At 36.7% G+C, this 15,265-nt stretch overlaps 2 protein-coding genes across 2 annotated transcripts; one reads left to right on the top strand and one right to left on the bottom strand.

Annotated features, from left to right (window-relative positions):
• Positions 1-3,402: 3,402 nt before the first annotated feature.
• On the top strand, positions 3,403-5,980 carry LOC142536731 (uncharacterized). The gene is made up of 4 exons (XM_075642020.1): positions 3,403-4,116; positions 4,697-4,814; positions 4,902-5,141; positions 5,789-5,980. Exons 1-3 carry the CDS (start codon positions 3,953-3,955, stop codon positions 5,139-5,141), a joined length of 522 nt encoding a protein of 173 aa, XP_075498135.1. The 5' UTR covers positions 3,403-3,952; the 3' UTR covers positions 5,789-5,980.
• LOC142536717 (putative LRR receptor-like serine/threonine-protein kinase At1g53440) lies at positions 5,182-14,892 on the bottom strand. Its single transcript, XM_075642001.1, is given in 25 exon segments — positions 5,182-6,071; positions 6,477-6,627; positions 6,890-7,127; positions 7,217-7,427; positions 7,611-7,729; positions 7,858-7,992; positions 8,076-8,271; positions 8,794-9,158; positions 9,238-9,287; positions 9,377-9,415; positions 10,070-10,129; positions 10,387-10,452; positions 10,588-10,659; positions 10,828-10,899; positions 11,012-11,083; positions 11,191-11,262; positions 11,371-11,442; positions 11,705-11,776; positions 11,924-11,995; positions 12,089-12,160; positions 12,765-12,833; positions 12,928-12,971; positions 12,973-13,000; positions 13,333-13,510; positions 14,481-14,892. Coding segments are annotated over 25 exon segments (3,057 nt in total). The 5' UTR covers positions 14,602-14,892; the 3' UTR covers positions 5,182-5,660.
• Positions 14,893-15,265: the final 373 nt, after the last annotated feature.

Raw genomic sequence — 15,265 nt, 5'->3', positions numbered from 1 at the left:
CACGGCCATTCTGAATCACTACCTTTGACTTTGCTCACAATCCGTGCCAGATTTATTTTGAAATCGATATCTTTATCTTCGGCCAAAACTGAGATCGCACCGTAGAAATGTCATTCTATCAACGAATCATCTGCCGACATCATTTCAGGATGTCGGATCTGCATCTCAAGCAATCCACGGAGAGCTTCGCCTGAAGTGCAGAATTCAACATAACAAAAGGTTTTCAATGTTTTAAAAGAAATTCTCTACAAATTTAAACTTTATAAAAGATTTATTTAAAAGCTTACAGAGGCAGTGACACGCGAGTTTGCGATCGCCATGGGTCCGTAGAAAGACTTCTCATATTCGGCGTAAAAACCTCGAATCCTACTAGGCGAACGGTCGAGCATCGATGCCCTAACTCGCGCAAGCGAGTTGTTTACCTTCAGTGTCACGGTCTTCGCAAGTGGCCTCACACCGTCATCTATAAAATGATCAATTGTAACAACTTTAATGCAAATATGAACAATAAACAAGGTATAATTTAATAACCTCTCGACGTGGTCGCCTCGCCTCCTGACATACGCGCATCTGGAGTCACTTGAATATCTAAAAACATAAGTATATTGTTTAATATACTATACATAAATATAAGAATAAAAAATGTGCATTACCTCACCTCCTGCGGACTCCTCTGGAATGCCTTGAAGGTTAGGCTCAAATATCTGTTGGGTTTGTCTACTACTGCCAATTTCCATACCTATATTATCAGCCACACCTAACAGCGTACATTCAACAAATTAAAATAATAAGAACTTTAATACAAATATGAATAGACAAGGTTTAGTGTAATAACCTCTCGACGTGGTCGCCTCGCCACCTGACTTACGCGAATCCGGAGTCACTTGAATATCTAAAAATAAAAAATTTATTGTGTAATATACTATACATAAATATCAAATCAAAAAAATGCATTAACTCACCTTCTGAGGACTCCTCTATAATGACCGGAAGGTTAGGCTCAAATATATGTAGTGTTTGGCTAGTACGGCCAATTTCCCTGGCCATATTATCTATCATCCAACCCTAAAACAAATTAAAATAATTATGAGAATTGTACTAAATCATTATATTACATAAACATAAATATAATTAATAAAATTAACTAACCAAAATCTGCCTCGGATGCTTTCCTCTTCCGCCCTCTAGTATAGGCTATGCTATAATCTCTGTCCTGCTGCACTGGCATGTTAGACCTCATCTCAGCAAAATCAGCTCTAATCTGTTCAGTCAAACTCAATTTCAACTCATCGAGTCCAAGATTGAAACTCGATTTCAAGTCAACTAGAGCTTGATTTATATTCCTGATAGACGCTCTGGTCTCAAGAAATTCTGCTGACATCTTAACATGCATGGACGTAACGAAATCCTCCAACGCAGTCCATCGCCGCTCGAAACGATGCTCCAAGGGTGATGGGCGGCGGGAAGGATTGAGTCCAAAGTGGACTCTAGGACCCGTACGCATAGAAGAACTGGTGCTAGAGCTGGATCTATTGAGATCACCAGGACGGCTGCCGGAAACGTCAGGAGATCCATGTGCAGGAGGCGTGTGCTGGACAGATGGAGTTGAATGTGCGGAATGCATGTGCTGGACTGAGGGAGACTCCAGAGGGTGCTCGCTACATATGACTGTCTGACCCTGCCTCAGAAGCTCGAGTACCCGAGTGATCACCGCATCAGGCGCAGAATCAACAAAAAGTCCGGTCGTATAATACGGTGCAACTAGCTCCTCAGGAGTAGGAGTCAAAAATCCAAGACAATCCTGCATATAATTAATAAAAGATCAAATTAATTAAAATTAATGTCCACATTTATTTTATCAAACCAATTCATATTACTTACATCTATAGCACAATCACCAAAGGCTGCAGCGATTGCAGCACCAGTTGGGGCACAGTTTGACGGCCATGTGTTAGTAACCCACTGAAACATCCTGGGCAACATCAAACCGTCCACATCTCTTCTCCTTGCAATCTTCTGTGCCACGCTCGGATAACATTCATAAGCGAGGATCTGTAACATAAATTTCAAACAGTGTTACTGGTACAAATAAAGATAACAAATTCACTTTAACATTCAAAAAATAATATACCTGCAGAGGGAGAACAAAACCACCGACAAAGAAACTGCCCTCAACTTCTTTCCGGTCCTGTGCCTCGGTGAGGTTATTATATCGTCCTGAAAGGTTCTTCTTCAAACATCGGACCGCATCCCGATAGACTACTCTACCCCAGGGATAATGGTTGAACCTATCCAAATCATCGACAAGCCTCAAGTATTTAGGGTCGATCTTTGTCGTCTTTTTCCTAGTTGCCTCACCGAATACGGCACAACAAAAGTATAGACTAGCCATCTTTATCTTCTCCACGTCTATACCCGTCTCATTCTGCTCTTGGACAATAATCTTTCCCTCCAAATCACTCAAAACAATATCAGACTTACCGGGAAAGTGTGTAGTGCCAAATACACCTCTATCTGGTAAATCTTCGGGCTCTAGAGCGCAATCCAGACCAGTTGTTAAACAATACTCTAACAAAGAAAATCTAACTGGCCTTTTGCACACCATCATCCACAAATCATCACTACTACTATCATCTATCTGATTACACATTAAATACCATATAATTTGACTGAAAATGTTAAAATCTCTATAATACCTAACCAAATTACCAAAAGGTGATTACTCGAAAAAATGGGTTCTCTCTTCGTTGTTCAAATAGCGATGAATCTTCTCAGCAATCTCTTTGTATCTCGATTGAATTGTCAATTTGCATCTCTACCTAGTTTCATCGGCAAATAGACCTGTGACAAAAAATAAATACGTTAGTAAAGTTACGGAAAAAATAACCTTACTATAAATATTGTGGTCGACCAATGTTTATGGTCGACCAGACCAATGTTAATGTGGTCGACCAAAAACATTGGTCGACCAGATGTGGTCGACCAATGTTTTTGGTCGACCACAAAAAGGTGGTCGACCATAAACAAATTTGGTCGACCAACTTTATGGTCGACCAATATTTGGTCGACCACCTTCGCACAAAATCAGTACGCACACACATCAACAAAAAAACACAAAAATTCGACATAAACACTGAAGAAACAATTCGAAATAAACGCTAACATTATCATATTTTCGTTTGCCATTTAATCGAATGAGTTTGAGTGTCGCCTTTGAGAGAAATGTTTTTCTTCTGGAACGGAGGGTTTACGGTGAGGGAGAAGAAAATTTTAACGCAACGGACTGTTTAATCGATTGTTTAAAGAATTTAAACTTAAAACCTAAGGACAGAAATGTAAATATACATGTGGATCATTTTTTAAAAAAAATCAAGTTAGAGTCCCTTTCCCTAATTTTCCATGGACAACCTGTGATTTCCGGCAGAAAGATGCAAGAAGACAGTGATGATTTTGCTCAAAAGAATCATCAGCAATTGCCGTTGCAGATCGTCTATCAAGCTCCCACACCCTCTAAATTACCTCGAGCACCTTCCGCAAAACTATGCCCTTCTCTTCTCCTCTTCGAAACTTTCCAATTCCAACTCGCCCTTTTTTATTTCTTCAATTTCATGGGGGGCCTTCACGATTTTGACTCAGTATGTGTCCACAAAATCGGGAAATCCCTTGGAAAGGAGCCTGGAAAGTGACAAAGCATCGCGGGTTTTCTTTAAAGAAAAGACTGAATTTTTAGAAATTGAGGATGAAAGGGACTGTGAAAAAACCTCTGAAATGAATGGGGAACTTGGAAATTTGGAGGAAGAAGCGGGGAGTTTGGATATGGGAAGACATGAAAACGAGGCTAGTGTGAATTCTGCAGCTAAAAGAAACTTGTGGGCATTGTTTCGTGATAAGAAGATGAAAATATGCTCGGGGAACTAAGGATCAGATTGTTCATAAGGAGCTATCTTCTGATATGCAAATGTTCGCACACCATTTGTATAGGGAAGGATACTTCAATGGCGCGAATTTAATGCCAGAAAATAAGTTTGATTCCACTTGTTTTCGGGTCGGTTTTGCCCGTCAGTTCTTGAAGTTTGTGGCTGTAGAGTTTGGAAAAGATCACCAGGAGATTGCCAAGTAAGGACCAAGATACTTACTTTTACGTTCAATCAAGGCTTTTTACTCAAAGTTGTCAGACTAAATTCTTGTCTGTCCTTCTATCCCAATTTTTAATAGTTCTCATGGCGCTTTAATTAAGAATTGAACTTGGTGGTCCAATGCTATTCACTGGTGAATGTTTATAGAGAGATTTAATAGTTTTTTTTTATCACGTATTATAGACGAGGAACCATAAAATCCGGCTAAGTTTGGTGAGGTAAATCGGATTAAGGATTAGCCCAGAGGATTTTTTAAATCTTGAATCTCAAAGCTCATTGTTTGCTACTTGTAAGATAGATCATTGTATGCAATATGCCAATATCCGAATGCATTTTTAGGTCGACAAATTACCCGTGTGTGGTTTCTCGCTTCATTACTACGACCTATCACAACGATTAATTTTCTTTTCCTGTTTTTCGCGTAGAAAGATATAATTCAAGGAATTGAGTTTCTTTGCTGACAAGTCTAGCTCCTTGAAAAAAAGATGTGTCATTATTTTCTTGCAGGGATAGCACATTCGTAGTAAATTCTTGTAATGCATATTGAATTCGTATGCCAGATGGTTGTCTGCAGGTGATCTGAAAACGATAGCCCTTTTCGGGTGCCCGTCCTTTGGGCATAATAGCATTAATGCAGCCAAGAATTTGCGCAGATTCTTCGAAATTGAAGAACATGAGGCGAGTCTCCTTGAATGCTTTAACAGTTGCATTTTTGCTTATGATGTGTACCATAAAAAGCTTAACAGCACAAGGTGTTCGTTTCAGGTTTGCCATAAGTGCAGAATGAGACAATGGTGCAAGCGAGCTGATAAAAGAGCTTGGAATGGTGCTACCAAGTTAAGTTTGTCTGACGTGATCAGGGTCCTTGTTTTGTATGCAATGGCATCAGTACCTCGGCAGCTGGTAATTTCAAAGGAAATTAAGGATTCTGTTAGTCGATTACTGAAGGAGATCATAAATCTCAGTAAAACTGTGACCCGGAGCTTTCCCAGAACCCCATTGTAGGTAATTCAGTTTATTCTAATCTATTATGTTTGATGAACAGATCGACTTTAAGCTTCTTCAATTCTGTCCATAACTTATTCCTGAGCTATTTCTGTTGCAACATAATAGTGATGAAAATTAGAAGTTTAATTTTCTCAAACGAATTTTAAAAAAATTAATTTCGTCACGAAAAGGTTGTATGTCAGATGGATCATTGTATAACAAGAAATCATAAATTATGATATAAAGTAAAGAAAAACACAAGAATTCAGATTCCCAGTTGTTTTTTTTTATCTCGGCCATAGAATCCAAATCCCACGGGGCCTAAGTCCTAATATCTATGTTTCAAAGTTATTATTGATGCATTTGTATCGACCCAAAAACTCTTACTAATCAATATTACAACTTGATAAAAAATTAATGTCGTATAATGTCAAGTACAACACAAGTAACATGACATGAAAAAATGGAAAGATTTCTCATTTAGATGACCCCATAATTTGGGGCGCCAACCAATCACGCGTCCGAAAAATATGCTTCTCAAAATTCAGAAATAAGCTTAGCAGAAGAATGATCTTTGCTATCAAAATCTTTACTAGACAATGAGTTTGTGGAATCAATCCATGGCCCGTCCATTGAAACACCTCTCTGTTCTCTACCATCCACAGATATAGTTGACGCCCTCGTCTGGCTATCCTGCGACAATATCTCTAATGCTTTGAATCTGATCTCCGAATCCATCGGTCCACGCTTCACTAATGGTGCTTGAACCGGGATTTGGCCTTCGAGCATGCTCACCACTGAGGACATGGTTGGTCTCAGTGTTGGAGAAGGGTTGGCACACAAAAGTGACAAGTTTAACATCCTCAGTGCTTCTACTTTGGAGTAGTTTGATTCGAGACTTGGGTCCACTAGTTCTAAGAGATTCCCTTGCTCTTGTTGGACATAAGCCTAACATTTGAACAAATAGATATATGAAAGAGAGAAATAAAAGGATTGTTGTTTATTTTGAACTTTGAAGGTGATCTTGCGTTATTGATGTAGAACCAAATGATTGTCGCTGAGATACAACTCTAAGTTAAAGTTTTTCAAATGTCATATTATCGGATGCTTAACTAATACCTCTAATACCTATCCATGTATGAGATAAGCAGAGCCGCTAACTCTTGTTCCTTCACCTAGTCTCTCTAAAATGTAATTGTGTTACTTTTCTTATTTATCGGTACGGAAACTATACGTAACTTACAAGACCTATATTTCGATTGTTGGCACGAATACCTACAAGATTAATTGTACTGCAAACTCAGTTTCAGGCTGACATAAGAATAAGAAATTGAACAAATGAACGAATCTTACCCAATCTAGAAGATACACAAACTCCTCTTTTGGCCTGTAATTAGTGTTGCTCTTGCCACTGACAATTTCTAGTGCAACTATCCCAAAACTGTAGACATCTGCTTTTTCTGTCAAATAGCCTCTCATTGCATACTCAGGAGCCATATAACCTCTGAAAACATAACAAAAAAAAGTTGCGACTCTTCATCTGATACAAAGATAATTAGAAATCCATGAGTTAAGGTTTTCATGTCGCAGGATCCAAGGGCACAGCTAATTCTTCTTCAAAATATTCACAAGAATCCCAGCTTTCCTAGTAATTTGAGATTTTAATGCTCGCGTTTTACATACAAGAAGTAACACCACCCACAAAAACTAACACACATCTTTAGAAGAATTGTAAATCAAGAAAAGAATGAAGGGAAATGACATACACTGTTCCAGCAATTCTTGTGCTGATATGTGTGTTCTCTTCTTCATCGAGTTTAGCCAAACCAAAGTCGGAAATCTTAGCATTTAGATCCTTATCCAGAAGAACATTTGTAGCCTTAATATCTCTATGGACGATTTTCAGCCTTGATTCTTCGTGAAGATATGCTAGACCTCTAGCTATTCCTATGCATATCTTTTGTCTAGTGGTCCAGTTCAGGTTTAATCGTTGCTTCTCACTACCTAAATGAGGAAGCCAGGAGTAATAAGCCCAGCATGAGAAAAATTGTGGCAGATTTTAGAACGGTCAAGGTATAGGGAAGAATATTTACCAAAAAGTGCTCGAGCAAGACAGTTGTTTTCGAGGTACTCATATATTAGTAGCAGTTGGTTTCCTTCTATGCAGCACCCAAAGAGCCTGACAAGGTTGGGGTGTTGAAGAGCAGAAATCATTCCTATTTCATTCACAAATTCCCGGTTTCCTTGCTTCGACTTGGAGGAGAGCTGCTTAACTGCGATGACCGTACCATCGGACAGTACGCCCTAAAATAGACAGAAAGATTTCATAAAAACTTACATGCCATATTGCCTGAAAATCTAACAGGAAAATAAGCTTTATGCTTTACCATAATCATATGTTCCATAAATTTGTTTAAATAAACTTCAGGAATAAATAGAGCTTTGGATTGAGGGAGTGAGAGAAGGTAGAAGTTTATGCCAACATACTTTGTATACAGGACCAAATCCTCCTTCCCCTATCTTGTTAGCATTATCAAAATTGTTTGTAGCAGCTTTTATCTGCCTGAGTGAAAAATATCCCGTCTGTAGATCGAGTGCTCTAAGTTCTGTACCGAGAAAATTATATTAAATTTTATCAGTCATCAAGGTCTAAGTTTCTTTCACAACTAATCAAACAAAAACCATTGAAACCAATTTGAAGTACGATAAATTCCCAGAAGCTGGAAAATTTTACCGTTTTCTTGAGCATCTTTTCCTCCGAAACACCCTTTCTTCCAGAGAACAAATAAAACCAACAACACAGCAGCACAAGAGGAAACGACAATCCCAATAATAGCTCCCACTGAAAGGCCTGTACTGACATCAAAATCTGAAGAACAAAAAAATGGCTTGTCATGAGGCAGTCGAGAAGAATGTCAATTTGGGAAGCAATGATTATGGATAAGATCTTACTTGGTGTCACCGCAATTGCAGATATTAAGGGTCCATATACACCTCTGTCGGGGATGGCAGTGGTTCCCTTCCCAGTCCAGTACAAGTGGATCTCTAGAGTGCTACCATTAACCAGGGCATTGAAATCCCTGTATATTTCTTTTCTAACACCATTAGCTTCTTTTGCAACATCAAAGTCCGTCAAAACCACTTTCCCCTGCAAAGGAATTGCGGTTGATATAGAATGATAATCAAATATCAATATATCTAATCCAGATAAAGTGCTCTAATTGTCTTCTCTGCTAATTATACACGACATGCTCATTGTAGCTCGAGTAAAAAGAGAAGAAATAAAATTATAGCATCAAGTGTCTACTGTTATACCAAAATCTACAGCTCATGGTAATAGTACAAGCGCCACATTCTACCAATGTGTCATGCAGGCAAACACACAGGGTAAGTGGGATCAATTGATGCAACCCACAACCCTCATTTGAATGTTTGTACTAATTGAGATTGAACGCATAAGTTTAGCTTTGACATTAATATAAGGATTGAGCAGTTTACTATTTTACCGAAGCATTTGACTAATGGTAACAATATGACAAAAACTGTTAAACCTTACAACCACCAGACATCGCATTTCTGTTACTAGCACAGAAGTGAGGAAAGTTGATATTATCAATCCAAAAATGTAAAGAAGAATCATATGTTAAGTATCCTTCATGGATCCACTTACTTGGATAGCTACATCAAATACCCTTCTTCCGAGGCTGCTAAAAGTGTTGTCATCAGAATACATTATTTCAGCAAAATGAAGACGCACTTTGTAGCTACCTTGGCGCAAGCAAAGTCCATAAAATTTGAGCGAAGAAGGTGAAAGACGAGCTGTCTGGTAAAATTCTGCATCTGTAGCTGCCATGGGAGAATAATTCGCTGCAATAAAACCAGCACGATCATTATTCATGTACGCCCCTGTGCTGCTGTAAGCCCATCTGTAATTGGATTCAAAGTGTGAAGGGCCATTAGGGCTCGTGTTCTCGTCGTATTCATCGCCTTGATAGCTGGTCCTTCCTCCTCCACAATTTATGAATAATGAATGACCTGCAGGTTTAGACAAGGGTGATTACACATGTTTATAGCCACATATTAATCAAAGATCTCAAGTAGAAGAAGACGTTACGATTGGCGTTTCTAGAGCAAGGGAGGTCTGGCCTCAAACACCAAGATATTCTGTCAAAATAGAATTGCCGAGATAAGGAAGATTTAAACAAGAAAATCTAAACTAAATGTAACACTTGAAGGTGGATACAAGAACTCACGTTTCGCTAGCTGAATTCGAATGACTTGCAACTAAGTTCCTGTGAGAGTGCAAGTATTGAAGTAGCAATCATCAAAAGATTCAACTTAATGGATTAATTTAGAGAAATTTCACATCATTTTTATCATCAATATCATATCTATATCTATATACAAGTATGGATACTTCAAATGTTTTCCAATTGTGAATGGACGTCATTACCCTTCACATTTTTTACTTATTTCAATTATCAATCAAGTAACCTATGAAGTAAATTCACGTTTAGCATATTAATTAATAATTAATACTAATTAAACATGTTTTATGGTTATTACCTTCACATTTTTTAAAGTCCATAAGTTGATTGGTTTTTAGTTTATTATGCCTTATACTTGATGTTTGGAAATATATTTTTTAAAAATTTGTTTCATTTAATTTGATTCTATATATTGTGCTAATGATAATTTATTAGATAACATAAAATTATCAACTTGAATTTTAATTTGACAAAAAATTCGAAAGTAAATTACATAAGTTCTTAATTAATTTATTCGTCCAATATAACAAAGAGATTAAACTCAAATTTATAACAAAATGATTCAAATTATTTTTTTAGAAAATCAAATTTTTTATTTTTATCATATAATTTGTATTTACGTGCATCGCACGTGCTTCATACTAGTCCCATAAAAAGCATCTATAGAGAAAAACTTACACATTGGAGAACTGGCAGCCACCTGAACGTGCTTGTGTGAAGTTGTTGTATGATACATCCCTGCAATAAGTTAGGACACATTGGTCATAAATACATTGGGTTAGTTCATTTTTTCCTTCTTTTTATTTCTTGAGGTGTAAAAGCAAGTGTGTACATATGATAGTCTAAAAAGCATCACATGATAAACAGAACTCAAGATATTGCCCGATTTAGTGAACAAGGGAGCGGGAGGGCAATAATAATTTCATGGTAATAAATAATGGTACACTAGCATCAAATATAATAATATCATAGGCAAAGCAGGAATAGATGCTTACATGTTCTGTTTGCTGTCCAAAATCCAACTATGTATCTCTCCAGTGAGCGAGTTATGACCCAAAAACCTATGAATATAATTTAAAATCTTAATTTGTTGACGAAACTATGAACGAAATTTTTAACATGGTTATCATTTATCAAGAAAAGAGATTCAAGAGAACCATGCACGCTAATCCATATTTAATGAACACGATACTTACAGGTTAACCAGACTTCTAAGCCCCCCGAGTCCATTCGGTACTTGACCATTTAACATGTTGAAAGTCAGATCTCTGCAAAGAAATATACCAAATATAAGCATAGTAAAGTATCTCCAGAAAAAGAAGAAAAACATAACAAGATAATCTTTTTAAAAAACATTAAAGAATAAAAGGTGCTACATTTCGACAAGTTCCTGCGCCAGTTCCACACGGAAACATAAGAGAAAATATGCGACTTACAATGTTTTTAGATTACTCAAGTTTGCCAAGTATTCTGGAATAGGACCAGTAATCGAGCAATTTCTTAATATCCTGCGTCAAGTGATTTCATAAATTACTACATCCACAGAAGATTCTCTCTAAATGGACATAGGACACTACATTTCTTGAAAAAATAAAGAAAATAAAAGAATAAGATACTTACAATTCCGACATGGGTTGTATGTCTTGCAAATTGGGGAAAGTCGTGCTCATTCCCTTAAGATCAGTTATCCTCCTGACAAAAGGAATAACAAAAGGAATAGCGACAGCAGCAACTTATGTGAGCACCGAGAAATTATACGAAATCGTACAGGTTTTTGGTAAATGACTATTGTAACTTACAACTCCTTCAAGTTTTTCAATTGAGATATTGTAGCAGGTATAGGACCCTCCATTCCCGTACCTTGAAAATCTCTACAAGAAATAAATATGACTTGTAATTAAGATATGATAACAAATGTTACCGTTCACAATAATTAAGGAAGAAAGACAAACAGTGGTATAACTCAGATAGATACTCACAGTCTTTCAAGTTTGGTCCAGTTTCCTATAAAATCAGGTATCTTTCCAGATAAACTGCTCCCATCGATCCTACTGAAAACCATGTAATGAAAGTTTCAGATACAAGTAGTTTGGAAGAAAAGTTTGGTGCAATCCTAGCTGACGTCGTGATGGATCATGGAAAAAAAGAAATCTAAAATTTGAGGATCATGTCCACGAAGTGTCTGGCTTCGAGTAAAAGATGAAACACGTATTCTTATGGTTTCTATGCAAATGGCCATATAACTGCATAATTCAATGCCTCATGGCCAATGTCTAGTGGCTGAAGACAGTGCACTTCAAAATCAGGACTTACAAATTTGTCAAGTTCCTTAGATTTGCATATGTTTCTGGTATAGTGCCCGTGAAGTTGTTTGCAGAAAACAAGCTGCAATAGAAATTTTCAACATAAGATACCAATTTATATTCAAAACAAGCATAGGATTCAAGAAAGATGCAAAAAGAATAAAAAGCAGACCCAAGACATAACGGATTAAATAACAAAATCAATCTTAATTATGACAAAAACTTTTACATTCTCTTCAAATTGCTTAAATTTCCAAGGTTTATGGGAAGATTTCCTCCGAGCAGATTGTCCTCCAAAACCCTGGAGTGAAGGTAAACAATATGCAATCAAATACAAATCTATTTTCTTTTTACTTAAACTACTATGCCAAACTATTCATTACTTATAACTTACAGCTCTTCAAGTGAGGTAATGTTGCCAATTTCCTCCGGAATTGAACCACTTATGCGGTTTCCAAGCATCGACCTATAATTATGGATAGATACTTTAAATTAATAGGTACGTACAATCTACTCTCTAGGCTAACAATGTTTTTTGCTCCAGCCATTTCCAGAATCTTTTATTGTGAATCTTTTAGGATTTTGCAACGAAAGGAACAGAAGAGCTTTAGTCTATGAATTTATGCCCAACAAATCTTTAGACAAATTCATCAACACCAATGGATCACTCGGTACGACTTGCCTATTGGATTGGGAAACATTGTATAAGATTGTGGTTGGTGTTGCTTATGGTTTAGAATATCTTCACAAAGGTTGTAACACGAGGATTGTTCATTTTGACGTCAAGCCTTAAAATATTCTAAAATCTCCAATTTTGGGCTTGCTAAACTATGCAAAAAGAAGCAGAGTATTTTATCTATGGCTGGGACGAGAGGGTCCATTGCATACATTGCTCCCGAAGTATTCACCAGGAATTTTGGAGGAGTTTCTGACAAATCTGACATTTACAGCTAATGGAATGATGGTTCTGGAAATGGCTGGAGCAAGAACATTGTTGGCCTTGGATCAGCTTCCACTATTTTGTGTTTTTTTTTCTTTTCTGCAATTAAGGAGGAGCAGATGGAACTTACAATATAGTTAAACGAAGTTGCCCAAAACTAGTTGGAATTGTTCCATTGATGTAATTTCGAGTGAGATCTCTGGGACGATAAAGAAGTGAAATATAAGTCTTCTTTCACAATGCATTTGCATTACAGGCAATGGAATTACCTGAAAATAGAAGTTTTTCCTTACATTTCTCGGAGATAAGTTAGATTTGCAAATTCCGCTGGCAAAGCTTCCGGTCAAGTTGAGACCCTTCAACTGGCTGTACGTGCAAAACAAAAATTTGATTTAAAATTCAAATAATGAGAATTTTGTCAGAGGATTCCAGAACTTGAAATTCAGGTATGCATGCTACACGATTATCTAACGACATCGAGGATTATTTTAATTATATGTTTATGATGCGCTTTGATTCAACAGACATGCAATCTGCAAACCTTGAGCTCTAGAATGCCTGAGGCCCTGAGTCATTTTCACGACAACATTCACTAGCTCATGGACTCAACATCACTTCTTAACAGAAAAAGCTGACCTATTATCTGATATGTTATAACATTATGCAAATGTCGATCAGGTATGAAATCGAAAGCTTACATGTTAGTGACATGGCACGTAGTGTTACTATCGAAAGAACAGTCACAAGCCACACCGCTGTATTTCTCCCCAGTCACAAATGTCACGTTGAATCCATTACTAGCCTCAGTACAAGAGCTTCCACTAACATTCCAGTATGTGTTTTGTAGTTTTGAAGATATTGTTTGAAGAATTTGCACTGTAAATAACAGAGTTTTAAAAATTTAGCCACGAAGTCATGAATTAATGAATGAACATGTCAAGCAAAACTCATTTGCAAAAGTATACTTGCACGTGAATGAATATACAACTGGAAATTTATCATCTAATGAAATGGCATCTTGGAGATCGCAAAAAGGAAGGCACAAACTGGATGGTGACAAGAATCATAAAAAATCACAAGCATCACCTAAAGTAATGTATCAATAATCCATCAAGCATTTTACTCATTATTAAAACGTGCATTTTTTTTATAAAAAGCCGGAAATTTCCGCTCTATACTCACTAATTTTCTCTTGGCTTGCCTGAGTCTAAACGTTTTCATTAAACCAATAATTTAATAAATAATCCCTTTTGGCTATAATTGCTGTGTGTACAATCTTTTCATCCTTATGATGCTCTGAAATTCAGAAAAACAAGAAACGCCTCCATTATAATATAAACTAGCTGTGGATGTACATCAGTCATGTACCTTGTTAAGATTAGAACTTGGACATAACTCAACTTTAAAAGCTAGTTCATTCCAGGCATTTTATCCAACCGATTAGGGACAAATAACACGCCTCATCACGCCGACGAATGAACATCTGGAGCGTGAAGTTTACAAATGACCCAACTATGAGCAATCCAACACATAATGGTGGAACCTGAGCCCAGGTATTTTATCCAACCGATATGGGAGAACTAACATACCTTCCTATTATTGCTAAGAATTAACTGTATGCATATACTTATCAATCCTATACACAATCTTCTTAAAAAAAAAAAAAGACACGCACGCACAAGAATGAAAACTACAAATTTCGTGAATCAATTAAAGTCCTAAGAAACCATTAACACCCACGTTTCATCCGTCGGGAACAGTACCAGTACCCTAGATTAAAATATGTAACAAAGTCATGCACAGCTTCGCTAAAAGATTATTTCTGTAAGTAATTTAAACAGCGTACCTTCATCTTCAGGCAGAAGTTGAGCAACAGATGTAAAAACAAACGATGCACAAAAACTGACAAAAAAGATTTTCAAGAAATCTGCCCTCTTACAGACCCTTTTTCTAAGGAAAAAAGCCATAAAAGGAAGTATCAAATGGGATATGTTCAGACACTGGAAATTCTGTCTTCGACCACCTTAAATTGCCTTTTATGTGTATGTATATGTATTTCCGCTTGTATATTTATAAATTCCTGCTTCCAAACGTGCTTTCGGATTATATGCAAGCAAACCCGCATCCAACTGAATATAGAATAATGAAGAATAGGCAGTTAAAATTGAAGGCTGGCGGGAGAATATAATATTGAAGCAGTTGAAAAATCGATAACGATCTTTGTGAAAGAAGAACTTACGGTGTTTGAAGGGGTCGAAATTCAATTGTGAGCGCTACAAAAAGCAATCATTAAAATATCGGGGGAAAGGATCGAAAAACAAACAAATTTAGTAAAGAATGTCTGATATACATATAATTTTTTAGTCTGAAATTCAAATTTAAATATTTTCAAGAAAAAATAATTTTGATATAATATGTTACACAATAATTATTCATATTAGTATAGCAACAGAAATGTGGCATTTGGGTTGTTTGGACTGTTGTGCGGTTTAAAATATCAAGGTTAAACGATTACAACTATCAGTTCAACCATTCATATCCAAATCAATTTCTGATGTTCGAATCACATGGATTGAAAGAATTATAATAATTTAAAAGGCGGTTTATTGGGATACAGTAATTATTTGAACT

Source organism: Primulina tabacum, chromosome 2, assembly GCF_025594145.1.
Source record: "Primulina tabacum isolate GXHZ01 chromosome 2, ASM2559414v2, whole genome shotgun sequence".
Lineage (NCBI taxonomy): Eukaryota > Viridiplantae > Streptophyta > Magnoliopsida > Lamiales > Gesneriaceae > Primulina > Primulina tabacum.
This window is presented reverse-complemented; position numbering and strand designations above follow the sequence as displayed.

What these genes read in the sequence shown, in the direction of transcription:
- LOC142536731 (XM_075642020.1), top strand. Translation starts at nt 3,953, where the DNA reads ATGCAAATGTTCGCACACCATTTGTATAGGGAAGGATACTTCAATGGC. An exon ending in GATCACCAGGAGATTGCCAA is followed by an intron (nt 4,117 to 4,696) that starts GTAAGGACCAAG and finishes TTCGTATGCCAG; the next exon opens with ATGGTTGTCTGCAGGTGATC. An exon ending in TCGAAATTGAAGAACATGAG is followed by an intron (nt 4,815 to 4,901) that starts GCGAGTCTCCTT and finishes TGTTCGTTTCAG; the next exon opens with GTTTGCCATAAGTGCAGAAT.